We start from the raw sequence: 23,906 nt of genomic DNA, 5'->3' as shown, positions 1-23,906 counted from the left end.
AATGACATGCAGAGATCACAATTAGAAATTGAGTTGTCAAGAGAATCTAGTTAGAATCACACAAGGCTTATTGGAGAGTGAGTTAAGGTCCGAATAGCTAGGACTCAATTGTCACAGTTCAGGGAACAACAGAGGAACCACAGAGGGACCTCAGAGCTGATCCCACCCATTTTTCTAAATTTTGGAAGCCAGGCTATAGAGCCATTTACCTGGAGCTGGTGCAGAGTTTCATGAGGAAAGGCAGCAAAAATGTAGCCTAGTCCGTGGAGGATTCGCTTTTCTTTGACATAAGTTAACAGTGTAGAGTATACGTGAGGAGAGAAAGCAGGAGCATCACATTTTGCTTCTGTGATGCAAGTGGAACCCCTTCAGTTCTGGGTGCCAATAATCAGCCAAGTCTCAGCTGGAGTTTAAGCTTTGGAGGAACAATGTGAGCTGCAGGATCTCTGAATCATTAAACTCTGAGGATTCTCTTTCTATTACAACCTATGGGAGAAGACAGCTAAGAGACTGTTCCACACAATCTTACGAAAAATACTTTCAGTTAAAGGAGACAAAGGGTTAATGAGAGCAAGTAAGACAATCAGATAGAGTGAAAATACAGTCTTCTGGCAGGTAATAAGGAAAGCCATGAATGGTCATCTACTTCACCGAGCGAATGTGGAAGGAATATTTCTAATTTCTATTCTCTAAAAATGCATATTCTTTGGATATTTCAATGATAAGAATGGCATTAATCAAAGATCTTGAACTAGAACAGTGTATTTCAAACTGAGGTCATAAAATCCAAAGGTGCCCCTTAGCCTTTTTTAAAAAAATTTTATATTGGAATATAGTTGATATACAATGTTGTATTAGTTTCAGGTGCAAAGCAAAGTGACTTAGTTATACATATACATCTATCTCTTCTTTTTCAGATTCTTTTCCCATATAGGTTACTACAGAGTATTGAACAGAATTTCCCATGCTGCCCTCAGCCTTTTAACAAAAGAAAACAGGAAACAATAGTAAGGGAAAGTATTATTTCTATTTGCCTCAGTTATATAAGTTTGAATTCACACACATGCACATGCATACAGCATCATGATGTAAAATGTATTTCTTCTTGTTCATTATGTTTTAAGAAGTTTGAAACGCTTTTGAAAAATTAGAATAGAGAAATCAGATGGAGTACTTCTGGTGAAAAATTAGCCAAAATCAATAGAGTCATGAATTTTTTTTTTTTATGAAGACTCAGCAGAAAGTGAGGTTCCCCTCAATGATATGCCAGAGTCTCAACATCCATATTTCTTTCAGTCTTACTTTTGTAGTTTATTATTTGTCTAAGTACACCACCTAGTAACAGTACTTATGTTTACTTATTATAATAAAGTGTCCTTTAAAAACTGTATTCTACAGTATAGTGATAATCATATTTTATACAGAAAAAAAAATCAAACTGTTCTCTGGTTTTTATTTCCACTCCTGACATTGGCTGACTTCTGGCCTCTTGGGGCCTCGATAACTTTATAAGCTTCTTTTTTATATAAAACGAGAGGATCAGGAGAAAAGGTGGCTGAAGATTCTTCAGTTTTAAAATTCTATTGTTTTGATTTAGTGGAAAGGCAGACATTTTTCTGTATCAGTCTTTTCTGGGTTTTTGGACCACAAGGCTAATATCAAGACATGAATCACTTTGCTGTATACCTGAAACTAACATGGCATGGTAAATCAACTATACTTCAAAAATATATATATTTTTAAAATTATTGTTCTCCTTGCAACCATGAATCCCAATGGCAACAGGATTGAAATACTTTGCTGGGAATGAAAAGTCCCCTGGCCTCTGGCCTATAAACCCCTACCTTAAACCCCAAAGCACACCCTCCCAGTTGGTGATCAACCAAAATCACCTCCCCTCACGCTCAGAGGGCATTTCTCACTTTCTCTTACTGTCATCCTACCCGTGTTTGTGAAATACGGAATTTTGCTTATCTACTACACTCTTTCGGAATATATACATACATGTATGTCAGAAAATTATATCACGGCAATTCATATTTTAAGGGCGGTCTGGACCACTGTTTGAGGACCCTTGGCTGATTTTTCTCTGATCTAAGCATTCAAGTGTTCTTGCAGAGCAGGAAAGACTCAGTCTGGCAGGAATGAGGACAGGACTTCCAAAAAGAAAAAAACTTGTGACTTGCCCAGAGTGACTCAGGCGCTGGCTCTATGCTCCCTGAGTCACAGTTGATCCATCACCGACCCCATTAGAGGGTGTCCTGTTGACAGAGGTGGCCACCTCCCTGGCTGCCAGATTGTTGGTACGCTGCGAGGAAATTATGTCCTTCTCTACATCTGCTGATTTAGTGCCCCGGCACGAGAAAACCCTTTAGAAAGCAAAATCAGAACTGGGTTGCAATCAAAGCAACAATTATCTGGTGGGGGCCTATTCCTGCAAAGCAGTTCAGACCTGAGCCCTGCTTTCTGCCCTCATGCTGTTCATTAACATGTGATGACTCTGCTAAAATGGGTGGGAGAGACGGTCAGAGCATGAGGTATTCAGGGGGTGGAGACATCTGGTGGTCTAGAACAATCAACAAAAACTTCATGCATGAGACAGGGGTTAAGCTGAGCCTTGAACTAAGAGTAAGATTCACATAAGGCAGGGAAAGAAAAGGACATTTCCAAAGGGGGTAGAACAAAGTGTCCAAAAGTGCAAAGGCAGAAATGCACGTGGCCTGTTGGCATGGATCAAGAACAAACATGACATATTATCTTGGTAATCTGTATTTTACATCTCAAATTTGATCAAAGGAGTATATCCTACCCATCTCATTAAAGCAATATGACTCACAAGAGCAGATAGGTACTAGTTAGCTTTTCTCCCAATCTACATTCCATAAAACTGTGTCCTAGAAAATACTTTTATTGGTTATCTCTTTTCCTATCACTTTCTTTGTGGCTGATATGTAACCCCATTTTCCCACCTCTCTTTGATCTGATCTGCTTCTGGAGTGGGAGATCTTGGCCAATTACAAAATAGGGTGAAATTCAATGGAAAAAGTCCATTGTTGTATTACACAATACTGCTAAGACCTGTAAAGGGTAGAAGAAAAGGCGAAGTAGAATCTCTATTTGAAAGAAACTTTAGTAGGAAAGATTAAACATTGGCCCATGGAACTACTAAATAAAATACTGCCTCATGTTATAGGAAGATGAGCCACAGACAGTATTTAAGTATTTAGTTTGAAGTTTAGAATTGGCATGGTCTACATAAGCACATGGAAATCATATGTTGATGTGACCCATGCCTTGCCTCAAGGCTGCTACTGACCGTTGCCTGGTACGGGCACTGCACAGAAAAAGTACCAGACCTCGGAAGTGAGCTCTCTACTTGCCTTGACACATGGGGACAAAGAATGCTGCTTGCCGTAGCAGCAAACAAAAGATGTTGTGTCCATCAAGCCAGCAGCCACTACGGCTGCTCCAACAGTGAAGCCTGCGGAGATTCAGGATGGAAAAGAACGGAATACTGGCTCTAGGTAGTTAAGGTTCGTATCAAAGGAATGATTTCATTGAGCCCAGACTCTTGCATCTTCCCGTTCATAGAAAAGTGCTAAATTCATTCATTCTTCATTAATTTGAGATGCCTGTTTTTCTTTAATTAACAGTTCTCTTCTGATGTTCCCACTACCTGGTTTTTGTTGCAAAACTCCTACAAATCCAGGTCCTCCTTCATCTCTTCGGAGCAGTTCCTCGGACCCATCTGAGAGGCTGCATCCCAGGCTTAAGTCCTCAGTGAGTCCGCCAAATAAAACATAATTCTCAACTTTTAGGTTTTGTGAGTGGTTTTTTGTTTTTTTTTTTTTTCAGTTGACACATATGTTTGATGCTACATCTGTCCAGAGGGGGGTATCATTTTGTAATTCTACTTGGATGGGCATATTTTTTAAATTCATCCATCTAGAGGGGACCTCTTTCTCTCATTAGCTCAAAAGCCTTTTAGAGGTGAATTGGGGTTTCGGATCCTCCTTTTGCATACAAGCAGATGTGGCTCTTAATAAACGTTTTGTAGATTACTCAATTTTCTCAATATTGGGGATTAATAAACAAGAAGCTGAAGAACAGATGGAATAGAATTAATTTAGGTCCATTATTTGGAACCTTATCATTGCATAAGCACCACTGTTACACTCTTGTTTCAGCACACTCAGTGAGAGGAGTGGTCCAGCTTACCTCGTTCTCCTGGGGTCCCTGGCACACCTGCATTTCCTGGGAAGCCTGGGGCACCTGGGGGTCCTTGTTCACCAGGGGTTCCAGGTGAGCCTGGTCTCCCAGGCTCTCCAGGAGGCCCTTGGATGGTCCGGATTGATGTTGACTGGCTGGGAATCTGGTTGAGGATGGCTGTGTACCTGGCCATATGACCTGAGACACGAAGGACAAAGAAGCATTCGATGAACTGTCACACATAGAAAGGGAAAACTGAACGTATTACTTGTCACGGTTCCAGACAATTCTGTTAGACACCCACCAATAGGAAGAAGCACATCCCTCTGAAATAAGTTGATTTCCAACTGAAAAATTTTTGCGTTTTACTTTGGATGATATTAACAGCAGGACTGTATTCAAGTCGCATCTCATGTGTTTGGAATTCCACAGCTCACGTCAGCATCTCATTAAACATCACTGACCAGAAATCATAAATTTTATCTTCACCCCCAACATTTATCTGACCTCTAAATCCTCACCCAGCTGCCCCTTTTCCCCAGCGATTTCCACTCAAGTAATATGTCTTTTTTCCAACCCCCAAAGCCTGTTCCACCCTCTTGCTCAGAAATCCTCAGACAAGTGCTCTGTTTCAACTCATTTCTTCATTGCCAAGCCTTTTTGCAGAAACCTTTACTTGGGTCCCAGCTGCAGAAACTCTGAATAGCCTTATTTAAAAAAAAAAAAAATCTGGCTCTCTCTCCCATAATCCCTTAACTCAGTTGTGCCTGGAAGAATGTATTTTAATAATTAGAAGTATAGATTGAGAAAGTATTTGATACCATAATGCCCCATTTTTCAGCATCATCAGGAGGTAACATTTTCCCAAAGAAGTGAACTTTCCAGATGACTGTCATTTATTCCTTTTTAAACATTCAACCCTAAGTAAAGAATAGTAACCATTTTTAGAGGGAGGATTTCTAAGATGCAGTCAATGCATTCTTAAGCATAGGACCATGACTGTACTAGGATTGGCTTCCTGATGACTCAGGAGTCATTAGTAGGCATGTTCATGAATGTTTGGGTGGGATCAGACATTTCCACATCTGCTTTTTCAGCTTCCTCCTTTGATAAAAGGGCCATCCTTTATTATTGATACTTCTCTAGCTGTCATCACCTCAGCCTCACACAGCTTCCCATATAACCTTTCCTAACATAATTCAGATCTGGACTAACCACCAGGTAACTGAGCATGTGAGGAATTATATGGTAAATGATAATCAAGTTCTGAGGTGAAGCCTAAGGAAGGAAATAAGAAGCCCAGAGAAACGTGAAGTGGTGTGTGGGCAGACGGGTGAGGTACCAGAAATACAGCTTCTGGGTGGGTTGGGTTTTGCTCATAGACTGGCATAAAATCTCTTCTATTTGTTTTCCTCTGACAATGACGTTGACAGGCAGGGCCTCCCTATTTTACAGACCTGTTTCAGCTCTTGTATAACCCCTGCTGGTTTCTATTTCCTACAAGTTATTCACAAGAATCTGAGAATTCCTGAGGGGAAAAACTGGATTTTGGACTCTCAATTTTTAAGGCATGTTTCAAATAATCACATATTTATATAAGATTTTTCTCCTACAGTGATTTAAGATAGCAACTATTGTGAAATCTTCCTTATGTTATGGTCAGTGAGTCATATTAGGATTTAACCCTTAGGTTTCCTTAAAATCCTTACCCTCCCATTTACAGTGTATACTTGAAATGAGAAACTTACAAACTAATCCAAGGTACAGGTTAGCTTTGGACATATTCTACTTCATGTTGTTCTTTTATAATGAATTGCATTTTCAGAGATCCTGTTTTGGCATTAAACATAAGTAGTTTCATTTAACTGATCAATTCCCTCTTTCACAACCACTAGTTTGGACAATGCAATACAAAATGAAATAAAGTTAAAATATAGGGAGCATTACTACTACATCGGAAGATAGTAGCTTTGTATTCAGTTTGCCCTAAGATTCACGTCTTAATGAAAACTCTTCCAAGCCCCTGTAGACCTTCACTCCATGCTTTCTGCAGGATGAGATCTGGGTTTATCTACTGCAGATGGAATTCTGGACCCAGCCAATAACTCCTTCTCGGACACTTACAGGACTCCCAAACTTCCCGGGTTAAAAAAAATATAACCTCCAAGCTGTTAAGGCAGCCGCTTAGGTAATGTTGGCCTTGGAGATGGTGGCTGCTACAGAACCAGGGGGCTTGACAGCAGAGCCAGGCCAGAGCTGTCTGGGTTTGAGAGGAATATTTCATCTCCATGTGGCCTCAGATCTTTGTGGAACTAAACAAATGACTGACAGAGAGAAGGGCCCACTCTAGTAACCCTCTGCTTAGATTACTGAGACAAAATATAAAGTCAGTGGGCAGGGGAGAAATGCACAGACGCCTGGGTATGTAAGTGAATGAGCATGAATCAGTAACTGAAATACTGGCCTGTGGGAAAGTTCAAGTTTAAAATGAAGAAATGGGACAGGCGTGATATAAAGTGTGTTCCGGTGTAATTTTTGGCACGGAGCCCAAGTATCATGTCAAATGTTCACATGAAGCCTGTCCCCATGTGTGCATGTATGTTTGTGTGTCTGCATTTTTTTTTTTTTTGGTATAAATCTTAAAGAATAAAGGGAAGGGCCTTGGGCTAGCCAAAAGAAATGGGTAAGAAAGAGATATGGATTTAAATCTAGTGGCTTGAAGGTAGCTTCTGATGCCTTAGTTTGGCAGCTTTTCAAGTGCTGAGGACTTGAGAAAAAAAAAACTCTATCTATTTGGAGAGATGAAGAAGCAATGAAAGATTTGATATGGGCAGTCAAGTGAAACCAATATGGGCAAACAGAGAGTTTTTGGACAAACAACAGAGAGGAATTTGGCCTCCGCACCATCGATGCAGAACTCTAGGGTAATACGTGATGATCACTTAGATGGGTTAGTGATGGCCATCTGTAAAGCTGATGTTTCTGCAACGAGACAAAGCTTAGTCTTTACGCTTGTGCGAAAGGCAAATTCCCATTTGGACGCGTAACAGAAAACATCTGTAACTGTAACGCACTTACTTTGGATGAGCTGTTCGCACACCTGATGTGCCACTGCTCTCACCATGGCTTGAGACTGTAGGTCACCCTGGATGAGAAAAAAGCAGACTGCTGACTCTCAGCCACAAACCCAGCCAATGGCAGGACTTCCAGGATGGAAATGGGACTTGATCCATTGTTCCCAACCTGGGCTCTTTGTCTCCTAGCAACACGTAGGCTTGACCACCATGGTGCACACGGAGGAGGTATAAGCAATCTGGCACAACGCACGGTACAAGGTTCCTGAGAGCCTTTCTTAAATTAAAAAGTTCAAGCGTTTCTGGCCCCAGATTCTAAAAAATTTACTAGTTTTGTAATAAACCCATACATATTTAATGCCTTATTTATCGCTCTTGAGAGCTTGTAAAATACAGCAGTTTCTCAACCAGTGGCTTACTTCATCCTAATAGCAACTCAGAGGAAAGATGTTAAATCCAGATGAACGGAGTTAAACATACTGCCCAAGTTTTCAGAGGTCACTGGTTGAGCCCAAGGTCACTGCTGTTTCCACTAGAGCCGACAGCACAATTATATAAGCAGTGGCACAATTTCTCAAAGGACACAGAAGGCCCCTAAAATAAACTGATTTCAGTTACACAGCCAGTTCTTTGATTCCATGCTGCCTTTGTATTCCTTGGTTCCCATATTGGACATACATAAGCCTCAATCAACAGCTTGGCATTCTGACTAGAGCTTTTACTTTTCTGAAGCCTTTTCACATCCATTATATTATGTCTTCATTAAATCTACTTTGTGAGTTAGATGAGTTTGATTCTCTCCATTTTAGCCTTAAAGAAATGGCCCAAGGTCATCTAGCTGGATAGTAGCAGATCTGCAACTAGAAGCCAGCACTCCTGACTTCTAGCCCACAGGGTGGTTTCCACTTGAAAATGTGTTCACAGTCAAGTGAGGTGAGGAGAGGGGGAAGAGGAGGAGTGGTATTAGAGCAATGCAATCATCATAGGAAATGGTTATCCTTTATCAGGCTTATGCAACAAAAGGTGTGCAGTCAGCTGCGGCTGGTCAACAGTCCAGAGGATACTTACTCTTTCTCCTCTTTCTCCCTTTGCTCCAGGGACACCCTGTAAAATTTTCAATTGTCAAGTTACTTGTGACACTGCACTCAGCCAAGCATGATAGTGTATCTTTTCTTATTGTATCAACATTTTTTATTAGCTCTCATACTTCTACAGCAAAAATAGATACACAGCAACAGGGTTAAACAAACAGCAACCTGTAATCTCATCAAGCAGAGATAGCTCTTTGACACATTTTACTCCTCCAGCCTCTGAACGCACAGACACAATATGTTTGAATACAAAATTGGGATCATGCAGCAATACTGCTCTGTAACATAGTGTCACCGAATAAGTCATTCACATCTTTTCGCACAAAACACCGCCCTCTGAATTGTACTTTACTGACGCTGCATAATTGATTTCATAAATCTCTGCTGAAAAGATAAACTTTTAATTTTTGAAAGAATATCTCTCACAGAAAGGAAAAGATCTTCCAACTTAAGAGTTCAAGTAAAAGATGAAATCTGTGAAATCCCACATCCTCACTCTACTTTCCATCCAGAATAACAGCAATCAATTCTTTCTCCCTGAGTCTCCCTGTTAATACGAGTTTGTATTAACACGAATTCTCAGCTGAATCATTATTTTGTTTTGTGGCTTAGCTACTCTTTGAACCATAGGAAACTTCACCATATCTGTAAAAACTTTTACTGATAAAACAATGGCGTTTTTAGTGTTTCTGCAATGAAATTACTTGTATAATGCAAAACATGTGTCTTCAGAAGAATTTCATCCTTTTGTTTCAACTCCAAGGCAACGTAATAGATTTATTGAACATTTTATAGTCTCTATCAAAAGGATAGTGAGTGCCATTTATAGATGGAATTTGCCACATTGTCAGACTGCTTCCAGCTGTTACTATAATCTCAACAGGTCCCAAATCAAACTCATAGCGTCTCCAAAATCTCTATTCAGTTAGTAATCCAAATTCAAAATTCTGGGTTCACCCCACAGTGTGCAGGTAAACTGGCTTTCTGGAAAAATGAAATGCCCTCACTTGTACTGTTTGTTGTTTTCAGAGGTGTAAACACTTGTACTATGGCTGATTTCAAGTGACAAATGTGCTGTCACTGAAGGTGGAGTTTCAAAGGGAAGAGAAGCACAAAATCTACTCTCCCAAGCATGTACAAGCCAGCCCAAGCCCACCACTGGTTATATCTTTTACCCTTCCTTCCCTTGCCTCATTTTTTTGTTTTAAATTTTATTTTATTTATTTTTTTATGCAGCAGGTTCTTATTAGTTATCCATTTTATACATATTAGTGTATATATGTCAATCCCAGTCACCCAATTCATCACACCACCACTGCCCCTGCCACTTTCGCCCCTTGGTGTCCATATGTTTGTTCCCTACATCTGTGTCTCTGTTTCTGCCCTGCAAACCGGTTCATCTATACCATTTTTCTAGGTTTCACATATATGCGTTAATATATGATATTTGTTTTTCTCTTTCTGATTTACTTCACTCTGTATGACAGCCTATAGATCCATCCACATCTCTACAAATGACCCAATTTCATTCCTTTTTATGGCTGAGTAATATTCCATTCTATATATGTACCACACCCTCTTTATCCATTTGTCTGTTGATGGGCATTTAGATTGCTTCCATGACCTGGCTATTGTAAATAGTGATGCAATGAACATGGGGGTACATGCTTTTTGTGTGTGTGTGTGTGTGTGTGTGTGTGTGTGTGTGTGTGTGTGTGTGGTACGCGGGCCTCTCACCGCTGTGGCCTCTCCCATTGCGGAGTGCAGGCTCCGGACGCGCAGGCTCAGCGGCCGTGGCTCACGAGCCCAGCCGCTCTGCAGCATGTGGGATCTTCCCAGACCGGGGCACGAACCCGTGTCCCCTGCATCGGCAGGCAGACTCTCAACCACTGCGCCACCAGGGAAGCCCGCATGCGTCTTTTTGAATTATGGTTGTCCTAGGGTATATGCCCAGTAGTGGGATTGCTGGGTCATATGTTAATCCTATTTTTAGTTTTTTAAGGAACCTCCATACTGCTCTCCATAGTGGCTGTATCAATTTACATTCCCACCAAGAGTGCAAGAGAGTTTCCTTTTCTCCACACCCTCTCCAGCATTTGTTGTTTGTAAGTTTTTTGATGAAGCCCATTCTAACTGGTGTGAGGTGATACCTCATTGTAGTTTTGATTTGTATTTCTCTAATAATTAGTGATGTTGAGCAGCTTTTCATGTGCTTCTTGGCCATCTGTATGTCTTCTTTGGAGAAATGTCTGTTTAGCTCTTCTGCCCATTTTTGGACTGGGTTGTTTGTTTAACTGAGCTGCATGAGCTGTTTATATATTTTGGAGATTAATCCTTTGTCTGCTGATTCATTTGCAAATATTTTCTCCTATTCTGAGGGTTGTCTTTTCATCGTGTTTGTAGTTTTCTTTGCTTTGTAAAAGATTTTAAGTTTCGTGGGGATTTTCTTGCCTTTTGGGAGGTCTGAGGTCTCCTGCCAGCGTTCAGTAGGTGTTCTGTAGGAGTTGTTCCACATGTAGATGTATTTCTGATGTATTTGTGGAGAGGAAGGTGATCTCCACATCTTACTCTTCCGCCATCTTGAAGCTCCTCCCCCCATAGTTTTGGATCGTTGTGTTTTCATTGTCATTTTTCTCTAGGTATGTTTTGATTTCCTCTTTGATTTCTTCAGTGATCTCTTGGTTATGTAGTAACGCATTGTTTAGCGTGCATGTGTTGTGTTTTTTATGTTTTTTTTCCCAGTAACTGATTTCTAATCTCATAGCATTGTGGTCAGAAAAGATGCTTGATATGATTTCAGTTTTCTTAAATTTACTGAATTTTGATTTGTGACCCAAGATGTGATCTCTCCTGAAGAATGTTCCGTGCACACTTGAGAAGTGTAATCTGCTGTTTTTGGATGGAATGTCCTATAAATATCAATTAAATCTATCTGGTCCATTGTGCCTTTTAAAGCTTGTGTTTCCTTATTAATTTTCTGTTTGAATGATCTGTCCGTTGGCATAAGTAAGGTATTAAAGCCCCCGCATTATTGTGTTACTGTCGATTTCCTCTTTTATAGCTGTTAGCAGTTGCCTTATGTATTGAGGTGTTCCTATGTTGGATGCATATATATTTATAATTGTTATATCGTCTTCTTGGATTGATCCCTTGATCATTATGTAGTGTCCTTTCTTGTCTCTTGTAACTTTTGTAACTGTATTTTAAAGTCTATTTTATCTGAGATGAGTATTGCTACTCCAGTTTTTTTTTTTTAATTTCCATTTGCATGGAATATCTTTTTCCATCTCCTCACTTTCAGTCTGTATGTGTCCCTAGGTCTGAAGTGGGTCTCTTATAGACAGCATATATATGGATCTTGTTTTTGTATCCATTCAGTGAGTCTGTGTCTTTTGGCTGGAGAATTTAATCCATTCACGTTTAAGGTAATTATTGATATGTACATTCCTATTATCATTTTCTTAATTGTTTTGGGCTTGTCTTTGTAGGTCCTTTTCTTCTCTTGTTTTCCCACTTAGAAAAGTTCCTTTAGCAATTGTTGTAAAGCTGGTTTGGTGGTGCTGAATTCCCTTACCTTTTGCTTGTCTGTAAAGCTTTTGATTTCTCCATCAAATCTGAATGATATCCTTGCCGGGTACAATAATCTTGGTTGTAGGTTCTTCCCTTTCATCACTTTAAATATGTCATGCCACTCCCTTCTGGCTTGTAGAGTTTCTGCTGAGAAATCAGCTGTTAACCTTATGGGAGTTCCCTTGTATTTTATTTGTTGTTTTTCCCTTGTTGCTTTTAATAATTTTTTTGTCTTTAATTTTTGTCAATTTGATTACTATGTGTCTTGGTGTGTTTCTCCTTCAGTTTATCCTGCTTGGGACTCTCTGCACTCCCTGGACTTAGGTGGCTATTTCTTTTCCCTTGTTAGGGAAGTTTTTGACTCTAATCTCTTCAAATATTTTCTCGGGTCCTTTCTCTCTGTCTCTTCTCCTTCTGGGACCCCTATAATGTGATTATTAGTGTATTTGATGTTGTCCCAGAGGTATCTTAGGCTGTCTCCATTTCTTTTCATTCTTTTTTCTTTATTCTGTTCTGCAGCAGTGAATTCCACCATTCTGTCTTCCAGGTCACTTATCCGTTCTTTTCCCTCAGTTATTCTGCTATTGATTCCTTCTAGTGTTGTTTTCATTTCAGTTATTGTATTGTTCATCTTTGTTTGTTTGTTCTTTAATTCTTCTAGGTGTTTGTTAAACATTTCTTGCATCTTCTGTATCTTTGCCTCCATTCTGTTTCCGAAGTCCTGGATCATCTTCACTATCATTATTTTGAATTCTTTTTCTGAAAGGTTGCCTATCTCCACTTCATCTAGTTGTTTTTCTGGGGTTTTATCTTGTTCCTTCATCTGGTACATAGCCCTCTGCCTTTTCATCTTGTCTATCTTTCTGTGAATGTCCCTTCCCTTGCCTCTTGCATGTCTATTACATACACATACATGCACACTTTTTGCATTGCAATTCCTCTTATATCCATCTCTACTACTCCACCACCCAGGTGCTACCCTAACCATCTCACACCAGCCGTATTTGCAACTTCCTTCTAGCTGGCTTCTCCAACTAAAAACCCTCCCTTCCAGTTCATCCTCTACAAAACCACTAGTCTCATCATCCTCAGATACTACCAGAATACAACTTAGAAAGCTCAGTGACTGTTGATTGATGGCAGCTCTTCCTCTATTCAAAAATCACTCAGTGATTCTTAGACATCCATGTGACAAAGTCAAAGTCCTTGAATTCAATGTCTCGTTTTTTAGCCCCACCTTCCCCACCTCCTGCTCATCAAAATTACAACTTCTCATTCTCACAGACCTGATCTAGTCAGTGTATAAAAACATTTGAAATGTGAGAAAGGTATTAATCATATATCTTATAAATTAGGTGTCAATAACAGGAATATTCTAATGCAATACTTACCTCAAGTATCATGTATCTGACACTAAATTTTTATTGTAGTATTGCGACAAGTCATTGCATGGATTTCTCTTCTCTCTGTGTAGATGGTAAGACCTCTAATACTGGGGACCATAACTTATATTACTTTATGCTTCCAAAACCACCTAGCCCATTTTTTGCATAAAAGAGTCATTCGAACATTCAACTAAGTCCAATATTAAATTTAAATATTTATTATAAATCTAGGACTGCTGCCTACTTCCTTTGCAAGCATTCGATGCAAAGCAAAAACAAAAATCATCAAACAAAAATATGTAACTCTTTCACATTTTTAATATATTAAGAAACTGTTTGTAAATACTAGTAGTTTAAAACTCAAGCTGATTTTATCATGTTCCAAGCACTGTCCTCGGTGTATTAACTCATTTAACTCTTATAACAGCCACATAAAATGAACTCATTTAATCCTTGTAAGATTCCTATGAGATAAATTTATTTATTCTTTATAACAACCCTATGAGATATTACTTCCATTTTACATATAAGGGAAGTGATGTACTGAGAAGACAAATAACTTGCCCAAGGTCACACAATAAGAAAATGGAAATGCTGGGACCTGAACCCAATCAGCTAAGCTGCAGAATCTGCACTCTCCCCAGTACACACTACTGCTGCCATGAAAGAGAACACTGCTCAACAAATTTGCTAGCCAGAATCTTTTATTTTAGTGAAGATAATATTTTTCCTAATTAAATAATAATTTAAAAAGCAAACATACATCTCCCAAGCCTCACAGTAGTCATTCAGAATTAGATTTTTATTTTGTTTTGTTTTGTTTGGTTTTTGTTTTTTTCGAGTGACATCATTTTGCTTGAGTCGTTTCTTATAATCCATTTTATCTTGAATATTTTTGTTTCTGAACCAATGTATTCTTTGATATTTCCATTGCTAGCTATCATTTATTAAGTTGTCTTATCTGAAATGCTTGAAACTTAGAAAAAGAAACTACAGGGACTTCCCTGGCAGTCCAGTGGTTAAGACTCCGCGCTTCCATGGCAGGGGATGCAGGTTCAATCCCTGGTTGGGGAACTATGATCCTGCATGCCATGCTATGCAGCCAAAGAAACAAAAGTAGAAGAAGAAAAAAGAAAAAGAAACTACAATGCAAACCTGAGTGATAAGGTAAATGCACAGCATCAGCTGTGGGCACCTTCTGGTATATAGGGATGGATGTATTTAATTGGGCCTGAAATTCCTCAGACTCAGCCTCACAATGCTTGTTACTAAGTAGATGCAGGACATAGCTAGGTGGTCTCCAAGAAAGATCCATTTAGTGAATATATCTGAATGGCAAGAAATTATTTTTTATTCCAACTTCTCTGACATTTTTTCTTTGATTTTTGCAAAGTAAAACAAAAACAAACTAAAAATTCCTGAGTGAGTTAAGGTTCATAACTCCACCAAAGTATGCTTTGAGGGAAAACACACATTCCCTGTACATGTAGGTGAGAAAAAGTGGCACATTTTCCTTTAATTTCAGGAACCCTTGAAATGTAAAGAAAAGAAAATACAGTAGTTACATTCATAGATTCACAGAATTTTAGTGCTGAAGGCAAGAAGAATGATCTCATGGTCCAAGCTCCAAATATCAGATGTCTGCTAACTAAAATCAAAACATCCTTCATTCAGCTCTAAATGTCTCCCACGTCTGACCCCCAATCTATAAGAATAATCTTCTCATACTCACCTGAACATCAGCCTAACTGGAAGGCAATCATACCTTCATTCTTTCTTTTAACAAACACTTATTAATTACCCTCTATGATACTGAGCTGGGGTCTAGGAATAAGAACATGAATATGATACAATTTCTGCCCTCAAGGAACTCTCCTTTCGTGGAGAGATGGACATCGACAGTTGAAATGAAGTCTCTCAGCCTGAGGACATGAGGGTGGCCTCACACAGGAAGTGCACAGTTTAAGACAGAGAATAGCCAGGAGCTCACAAGGTGGAGAAAGGAGGAGAAAGCAGCCCAGACAAATGGAAGAGCATCCCCAAAAGGCAAAAAAAAAAAAAAGTGTGAAACAGGATGGCACATATGGGGGAGCTTTAAATAATTTGGGGTGACAACTCCAAGGGATGTTGTCATCCCTCCAAGAGAAAGGGTGATGCCAGATCAAGTCGGAGGGTAAAGTAAGGGCCCCATCGTCAAGGGCTACGTATACGTGGCTGAATATTTGGGCCCTAACCCCTGGTGACAGGGATCCACTGAGGAGATTCAAGCCAGGAAATGACACAACAGAAAGATCTGTACTGGAAAGATCTTTTGGCAACTGGAGAATGAACAGACCAGAGCTAGAGCAGAGGCAAGGGGCTTCTGCTTAATTCAGTTTAATTTGAAACCCTCTTCATTTCACAAGAAGCAATTAGAGCTTCTCATGACAGTCTTGGTGAGAAATGAAGAGGGTTTGAAATTAAAGTGTGGCAGTGGTGATGAAGAGAGAAAGAGAGGTGAAAAATATTAAAAGGTACAACAGAGAGGGTTGCTCTGTGTTTGCTTTATGTTTTATTACAATCCCCATCTAAAGGATGCCATCTTCATGTCTTTGCAGGCGGAAATCACACCCATCTGTGAAAGATCCTATTAAAACATAGCCTCTTTCAGGAGCTGTTCCCCTTACACCCTCAACTGAGGGCATGGGGTTATCTCCCTCTGTATGTCTCTGACTGTCTGTCTCCCTCAGATGGAACTTTCCTTGTCTTTCCTTTAAGGCATTTCTCACTGTCTGACTTTTATTATACTATATTATATAAAACAAAAATCATCATTCTCTCTAGCTCTTCCATGAATGTGGAAAAATATCTTGGTCATCTTTTATACCCCTCATGGACCCTTGTCCCTCATGTCTCTTGTACATATTGTAGCTACTCGGTAAATATTTTTAAATGAATTAATTGGGAAATTGACCTTCTGAGAAGCTAGATAAATTGCTTAAGTCATGTGGTTCACACAGCTAGTTAAGGTCATGTGAGGGCCACGTCTAGAACCTAGGTTTCCTGACTTCTAATGCAGTGCTCTTTAAATGATGGAGCACTAGACCTTTCTTCTAGCTATATTGATTTCAAGCTAAATGCATGGTCGCTTCTTCCATGTGCTTCATCACTATCTGTTCTCCTGCAAGGGGAGACACCATATTTTAGCTTATGCTTAAGCCTCAGGTAGGAATTATGACCACCACAGCATTAATGCCCATTCTGTCTTGGGAAGTCAGCAGCTAAAAGCAGGGTTTATGAAAGCAAGCATTTTCCTGGCACCGACTAGGAAACACACTGCTATTTTCAGTGGGTCGGTGTCTTTCTTGGTCTCTTTCCCTCCCGCCTTCCTAGACAGACATCCATGGGAAATCAATCAAGGCCTTTACACCATGACACCGATCCTACTTTACTAGACACGCCAGTCTGGAAGCCAGCAGGCATATGGCTCCTCCCAGCCCAAAGCACAGGGCAAAGTCTGGGCTGGACGGTTCAGAGAACAGCTGGCTTTTGAGAGAATACCCAGTGCTGTCTCTGATATAAATGCCACCATCACTGGCCCTTTTCTGTTGATTTATAACAATAGAAGATAATATTATTATTATTATTATTATTTTTGCGGTATGCAGGCCTCTCACTGTTGTGGCCTCTCCCGTTGCGGAGCACAGGCTCCGGACATGCAGGCTCAGTGGCCATGGCTCACGGGCTTAGTTGCTCCACGGCATGTGGGATCTTCCCAGACCAGGGCACAAACCCGTGTCTCCTGCATCGGTAGGCGGATTCTCAACCACTGCGCCACCAGGGAAGCCCAGAAGATAATATTATTAACAAGTGTTTTATTTCCAGGAAAAAAATGTATTGCCCTTTTTCTATGCCCCATATTTAAAGTCTATTCTAGAGCTAAAAAAAGGCCAGATGGATAAGCAGGGTGGGGTCCTACTTACGTAATGTATTTCATGTCTCACTCTACTCCCACACCCCACTGTTCTCTCCCCAATACTCCTAGAGCCTGTTGCTTCCTATCGCATTCAATCCCTCTGCGGTTAGGATCAACCCAGCTTGGGTTAAGGGAAACTGCACAAATACATTTGTTTATTGCCTAACCAAGTTAAACCAGTGTTTTGGTTTTCTGTTTCACCTTAAGGTGCCTCAAAGTTTTTGCTATCCTAAAATTTGTCATGACTTTCTGAGACACAGATTGAGTATGCACTGTCTCTGAGACTTCTTTCCCAGAACCCCTTGCTCTCTGAGCCCTGCTGACATATTCTGGAACTCTTGTTCCCTGGAGCACATTTTGGGAAGTAGACTGAAGCCTGGTAGCAGAGATAATAGAAAAAGATGTGTGAGGATAAAGCAATCAAATGTTCTTCTGGGACCCATTAGCAGTTTGATATGAAAAGAGGAGATCTAAAAGGGTTTTGCACCATGACAATGTAGCTATCTTGCATAAGTATATGGCTTTGTAAAATGACAACTAAGGAGAGCTTTATTTGGGTGTGCAAATGAGGATGAGTTTGCTAAAATCTGGAGGCATTTTTTATGTTCATTTCTTATGTGTGTTTGTGTACCTGCAGGTGTCATGTGAATCACAGCCTAGAATAGGACCCTGAGGGCAAAATCATTTTATTGAAATGAGTTTCAAGAATAAAGAGTGACTAGCTGAGTAGCTAGAGGGAGAGAGTTTCTTTCTGAATGAGAACCAATGTTTCTGTTATGCCTTGCTCAGTGTGGTAGGCAGAAAAAGGCCCTTGAAGTGTTCATGCCCTAATCCCCAGAACCTGTGAATATATTGCTTTATGTGGCAAAAGGACTTTGAAGTGTGATTTACTTAGGATCTTGAAGTAATGTAGGGAGATTATCTAGGATTATCTGGGTGGCCCAAATGTAATCACATACATCATTCAAAGCAAAGAAACTTTCTGGGCAATGTTCGCGGGAGATAAGATTATGGAAAAATGGTCAGAGAGATGTGACACTGCTGACTTCAAAGTGGGCCACAAACCAAGGACGGCGGTGGGAAGTCTTTAGAAGCTCGAGAAGGCAAGGAAATGGATTCTCCCCTAGAACTTCCAGAAAGGAGAAGCTGACACCTTGATTTTAAAACCCAGTGAGACTATATCAGGCTTCTGACCTACAGAGCCATAAAATAATAAATTTTTGTTTGTTTTAAGCCCCTGAGATTGTGGTAATTGTTATAGCAGGAAGTAGAAATCTACTTCATTAACCTCTCCTATCCTCACCCTTCAGATTTCACTGTTCCATGAATCCTTAGCACATCTGCAATGTATACACACTGACACTTCTCAATTGCTCTAGTGTATGGATACAGATTTGGTACCTCGCAGATAATATCAGAAGACTGACTAATAATTACACCCAGAAGGAACAATTTGCAAGTCACAGAAGATGCCAAGTGTGTCTTTGGAGGCTCTAATTCAACAACCTTATTTTACAGACAAGGAAACAGGCCCAGATAAGCTCATCTGTTTCTCCCCCATCCTACCCCTACCCCCTCCACTGATCACATTTAAGCACCAACCTAAGCGATTAGAAGCACAAAAATGGGAGGTAATTAGCTCCATTCACTGGGCTTTCATTTACACCACTATTCGCGAATGTGTGTCGTAATGGGAAAGTCTGTCTTTCTCGCAGAATTTAGAAAAGGCAAATCTCTTCCCATTCTCACTAATCCTTGACTTTCTCCAGCCTTGTATTTCTCACCCAGGAGACAGGCCTAGTTAACAGATAGTATTGTACCCAATCCCTGCAAAGATGGCATTGAGTTGACTTAGCCAAATACAGAATAACCAACAGTAGAAATATAGATAAGCAGAAGCTTAGCTGCAGATTATTCCCCATTGGGACCATTTGTCTTTAGCCATGATATATGCACAGTCTGATCTTAATCTTTATCCTAGGAGATTCTTTGTTTTCCTTACGGATTCCCACAGAATCCAGTCCCGAAAACAACATTTTGACCAAAAAAGATGCTGTAAATTTAAACACATAAATAAACCAGAGAGATAACTGGGCAACCATCCTGACTGGCTACGGCCACATACTCACTGGTGGTCCAAGGGCGCCTTGGGGTCCCATGCTTCCTGTGATTCCTGGGACTCCAGGGGCTCCAGGAATGCCCTAATAGACAGGAATATGGAGCAAAGGTGAGAACTCACTCATTCTCATCGAAAACAGCTAGCTCTCAAGAACAAGCAACCAACATGCACAGTCAACCTCACCTCCCTGCCCAACACCAAGTCTTCAGGATTCACTGCTCATTCCTGTTTCCAACTAACGTACCACAAAAGTAAGGAAGACAGTTTTGGAAAAGTCTCCACTCTGTCAGTTAGATGTAGTTCTTTCAAATTCAAGCCTTTTTTATATATAGTAGTGACATATACACACTACTATAGAAAATAGATAATCAACAAGGATCTACTGTAGAGCACAGGGAATGCTACTCAATACTCTGTAATGGCCTATATGGGAAAATAATCTAAAGAAGAGGGGATATATGTATATGTATAACTGATTCACTTTGCTGTACACCTGAAAGTAACACAACATTGTAAATCAACTCGACTCCAATAAAAATTTAAAAAGAAAAAATAATTCAAGTCTTAGCTGTGTCTTAATAAAAACTAAATCAATGCAGGTGATCTTATGGCAAAGTGGCTCAGAGGTAGAATAATCAAGCCACATGGATACATTATTTTTTAAGGATGCTTTAGGAAGAGCTCTGTACCAAGGGATGAGTTGTTACACTATAGCAAAGATGGCCGCCAAGGTGAAAGGTTTGGCAGAAGAAAGTCTCTCAAAAGAGATGAATTGCTTTACAGCAGTACTACATCCCAGTAGCTCCTGGAAATACTTACAATTGGCCCTGGTGGTCCCGGAGGGCCAGAGGATCCATCCTTTCCAGGAAAGCCCTGTGGGAAGAAAAACATGGTGTGTCAACTATGCAGTTGCTTTACATGGCTTTCAGAAAAGGTGCACTTAATCCCATTTAGTATCTGGGGGGCAAGTCCTGTCATTGACTCTGGACTTCCAAGGATTCACTGCTTTTATACCCTTCATGGGAATTGTTCTTGGCAAAGACTTTTGTGTCTGTTGGCTCTATGAAATTGTCCCATGTAAGAATTTTAGGTGTAAGAGATACCACTCACAAACATAAACAGGAACTTGTTTCCAGAAAGTGTTTTTTATTAAATAAGCATAACAAGTGAGAAGGGAGATCAATTCTGGTCATTAACGACCAGCCAAAAAGACAAATCAGTGTCTTTCTGGACTTAAGGGAGTTTGGGGCAGGGAATCCCTATCACAAGAATCTATATTACAAACTAGGAGTATTAGAATATCTGCAACTCTACAGCTCTTCAGGAGCTGCCTGGAGGCAAATCTGGGGGGATTTCCTGCTGTAATAATACAGTTTTGACTGTTGAGCAGGTTTACTGAATGTGTGTACATGTTTGCTTCCCATTCCATGATGGAAGAGTTTAAGGCAGAAAGCAAACAATGTTCTTTATAAAAATATCTTCCTCAATTATTGAATGTGTGTATATGCATGTTATTTTTATGTGAATGTTAAAAAAAAAAATAGAACAGCTCGAGTGACATACTCTCAAAAGGTTGTAGTTCTTAATTGTGGGTGCTGGTCTTTCCAGTGCAGTTAAAATCATGAGAGAGGATCTTCAATTTGAATTTTATAATAAGTTTATAAAATTTTGTTCAAGACATTACTTTCTACTACATGGAGAAATGGACTATTCATCTTGGGATTTGTCCCCTACTAGAATAACCCACTCTCATCTCAAGTCAACTCAAACCAACATCTCCTGGCTTCCTTGTTGCCTCTCCCAATTCCCTTTCTGAAACGTGTGTCACTTTTCCAGTGAGCTGTCTTTTCCATTTATCTGGCTCATAAAAATCCTTCTCCTTAGGGGTCCCCATCCATATTCACATTATGTCTCCTTATGTCAAGGTATCCAATAAAAGAGAGTCAAGATGAGGCTGGATGAAAGGAAATGGTGTGAGTTGGGAGAAAAGGTATGAAATGAAAGGTAGCATGAAGAGGGGGTAGGATAAGTGTGTAGGAATAGCAGTGCTCAGCAAGGCCCTTTCATCATGCTCTCAAGCTCGAATACTAGCAAGTCTTAAAACCAGCTAAGGCAGAGGATTCTAGAACCCACCAATCTTGATGGTTTTCCTTTTCTGCCTGGACACATTATGAGGTAATATCTCCCAGCCTACTGTTCCAGCAGTTCTGTTAGAGCCATGGGGCTGAGTTCTGGCCTGTGGAAAGGGGCCAATTCCAGTTCTGGTTCATAAAAATTTCCTATGGGTAATCCTCCACTTTCTTTTCCCCTTCTTTAACGACTTCAGGGCCCACATGTTGAAGATCAAAGTGTCCCAAGACAGAAAGACCTTGAGTCCCTAAGTGACTGTATGGGTCAGAGACTAGCTCCTCCCTACTGCCCCACTCCTCTACCTATTCTGTCGACAGCACTGGCTGTGACCAAACAATAGACTTTATTTCATTTCATTTATTTTTTTTTTGATTGCTTGAAACCACTGAGATTTTAGGGTCTTTGTTATAACAGTTATCCTATACTAATATAAAGGCTAGTGGTTTTATTTCTCTACTACTTCTATTCATTCACTTTAGTTATTCATTCAAAAATATTATTAAGTCAGAAAGCTTCAGTGATAGGCCCTGATACAGATTAAATTACACACACACACACACACACACACACACACACAACAACAACAAACAACAAAAATTAGCTAAACAACAAAAATTAATACTGACATAGGTTGAAAGAAATTATTTTACATGGAGTTTAAATATAGCATATCCAGGAAGAGGGCGTAAAAAAATCAGAATATGGGCTTCCCCGGTGGCGCAGTGGTTGAGAATCCGCCTGCCGATGCAGCCGACATGGGTTCATGCCCCGGTCCGGGAAGATCCCACATGCCGCGGAGCGGCTGAGCCCGTGAGCCATGGCCGCTGAGCCTGTGCCCCGCAACGGGAGAGGCCACAACAGTGAGAGGCCCGCGTACCACCAAAAAAAAAAATCAGAAAATGTAAAAGAAAAACAGAACCTTAGAACTCCTCCAGCCCAACTCCCCCATATGATCAGTGAGAAAACTTAGGAGGCCTTACCATTAAAACAAATTTTTTTTAATCTACTATTATTTTCTAGATAAAGTTCACATAAGAAAAAAAGGGACTCTGAACACATAGTCAATAATTTAAGAAGACATTTTTCAAAGGACATCATTTGCTTCCTGCCTTAAAACTCTTCCAGCACTGGAGGGGAAGCAAACACACACTCGTGTGTAAGGCCACACATGACACACAGCCAACACCATGGCCCAGCAGTCAAAAGTGTAGCATTGCTGCAGGAAGCCCTCCCTGACTCTTTCCCAGGCTGTGTCCAGAGAGAAAAAAAAAAAAATCTCAAAAACAAGCAAGGGCAATTGTATTCATAGAGGGAGGCAAGCCATGTCATATTTTCTGAAAAGAAAACTGCATTATTCCAAGGAAGACCTGCAGGGAATGATACATTGACTCCCCTCTCCCAATCATGTTTACAAAGCAATGATCTGAAGGAGTTTACAAAGCGATGATCTGTCAGTGCTCGCCTTCATCGTGGCTCTGAAGGATGCTCTAGAGAACAGTTTTGAATTCACTTGATTTACAGACAACATGTGCGTATCGTCTGGAAGGGAAGAGGATGAAATGTCGTTCTTATATAGGAGCTAAATTTGGCCGAGAGGCTGTTGCTTCCGTGTGATCAAATCAAAAGAAGAGACTACATGTTTGTTCACTCTGTGTTCTTCTACCAAAAGCACATCCTCAGAAGCTGAGATTTCTTTCCTTTTCTTTTTTTGAGGGCAGAAATCATGTCTTATTCACCGTTCCATTCCTAATACCTCCCTAGCACATGGCTGGCACAAAATAGATACCAATAAAAAGTTAAATTTGAATAAAATTGAGGCTCCTGGAAGAAGTGCTCTGGTTATCATGTTGAATAAATAAATATGAATTGCATGTATAATTAGTCCGGAAAAGCACAGGGTGGGCTGAGGGGATAGGGGGATGCCAATCTTATCCGTCTTTGCTCTTGAACCCTCCACAAGCCTGGAGGAAAGGGATCGGGAGTTATCTAGCTCAGAACGTGAAATTTCATTTCAGTGACTAGCTGAGGGGTGGTTTCCTAGAAGCAGACTGGGTTGTTGTGCCTTTGATTTATAGAGGGAGAGTTCTTGGGAGAAAGCTTTTGGGTATGAAGGAGGCAGGAGAGGGCAGGCAAAGAGGTTAGGTTAGAACTGGACTTAGCTAAGACTGGCTTCAGTCTGACCCCATGGGGAGCTCTGGAGTGTGAGTTACACCCCAGAGTTGACCTACCGCGAGGTTTTATATACCTACATCAGTTAGTCATTGACTGGAGCCAAGGTGGCTGTTCCAAGGGTAGTTCACTGTAGAAGAGGTAACTGTGAGTTGTTAGCAGTCAAACCCACAGCAGCCGGGGGATGGAGTACACCTGCCAGGT

The 23,906-nt window shown here is 40.4% G+C and overlaps 1 protein-coding gene across 5 annotated transcripts in view; it reads right to left on the bottom strand.

Annotated features, from left to right (window-relative positions):
* COL14A1 (collagen type XIV alpha 1 chain) overlaps window positions 1–23,906 on the bottom strand; it is a 242,324-nt gene that overhangs the window by 19,572 nt on the left and 198,846 nt on the right. For all 5 annotated transcript variants that reach the window (XM_067017540.1, XM_059043433.2, XM_059043430.2 and 2 more), the window contains 5 exons: window positions 20,223–20,276; window positions 19,414–19,485; window positions 8,352–8,387; window positions 7,288–7,354; window positions 4,219–4,407 (listed from right to left, as the gene is read on the bottom strand). In XM_067017540.1, the coding sequence (XP_066873641.1) occupies window positions 4,219–4,407; window positions 7,288–7,354; window positions 8,352–8,387; window positions 19,414–19,485; window positions 20,223–20,276 (418 nt within the window). The remainder of the gene's footprint in view (window positions 1–4,218; window positions 4,408–7,287; window positions 7,355–8,351; window positions 8,388–19,413; window positions 19,486–20,222; window positions 20,277–23,906) is intronic.

Source organism: Kogia breviceps, chromosome 17, assembly GCF_026419965.1.
Source record: "Kogia breviceps isolate mKogBre1 chromosome 17, mKogBre1 haplotype 1, whole genome shotgun sequence".
Classification (NCBI taxonomy): Eukaryota; Metazoa; Chordata; class Mammalia; order Artiodactyla; family Physeteridae; genus Kogia; species Kogia breviceps.
This window is presented reverse-complemented; position numbering and strand designations above follow the sequence as displayed.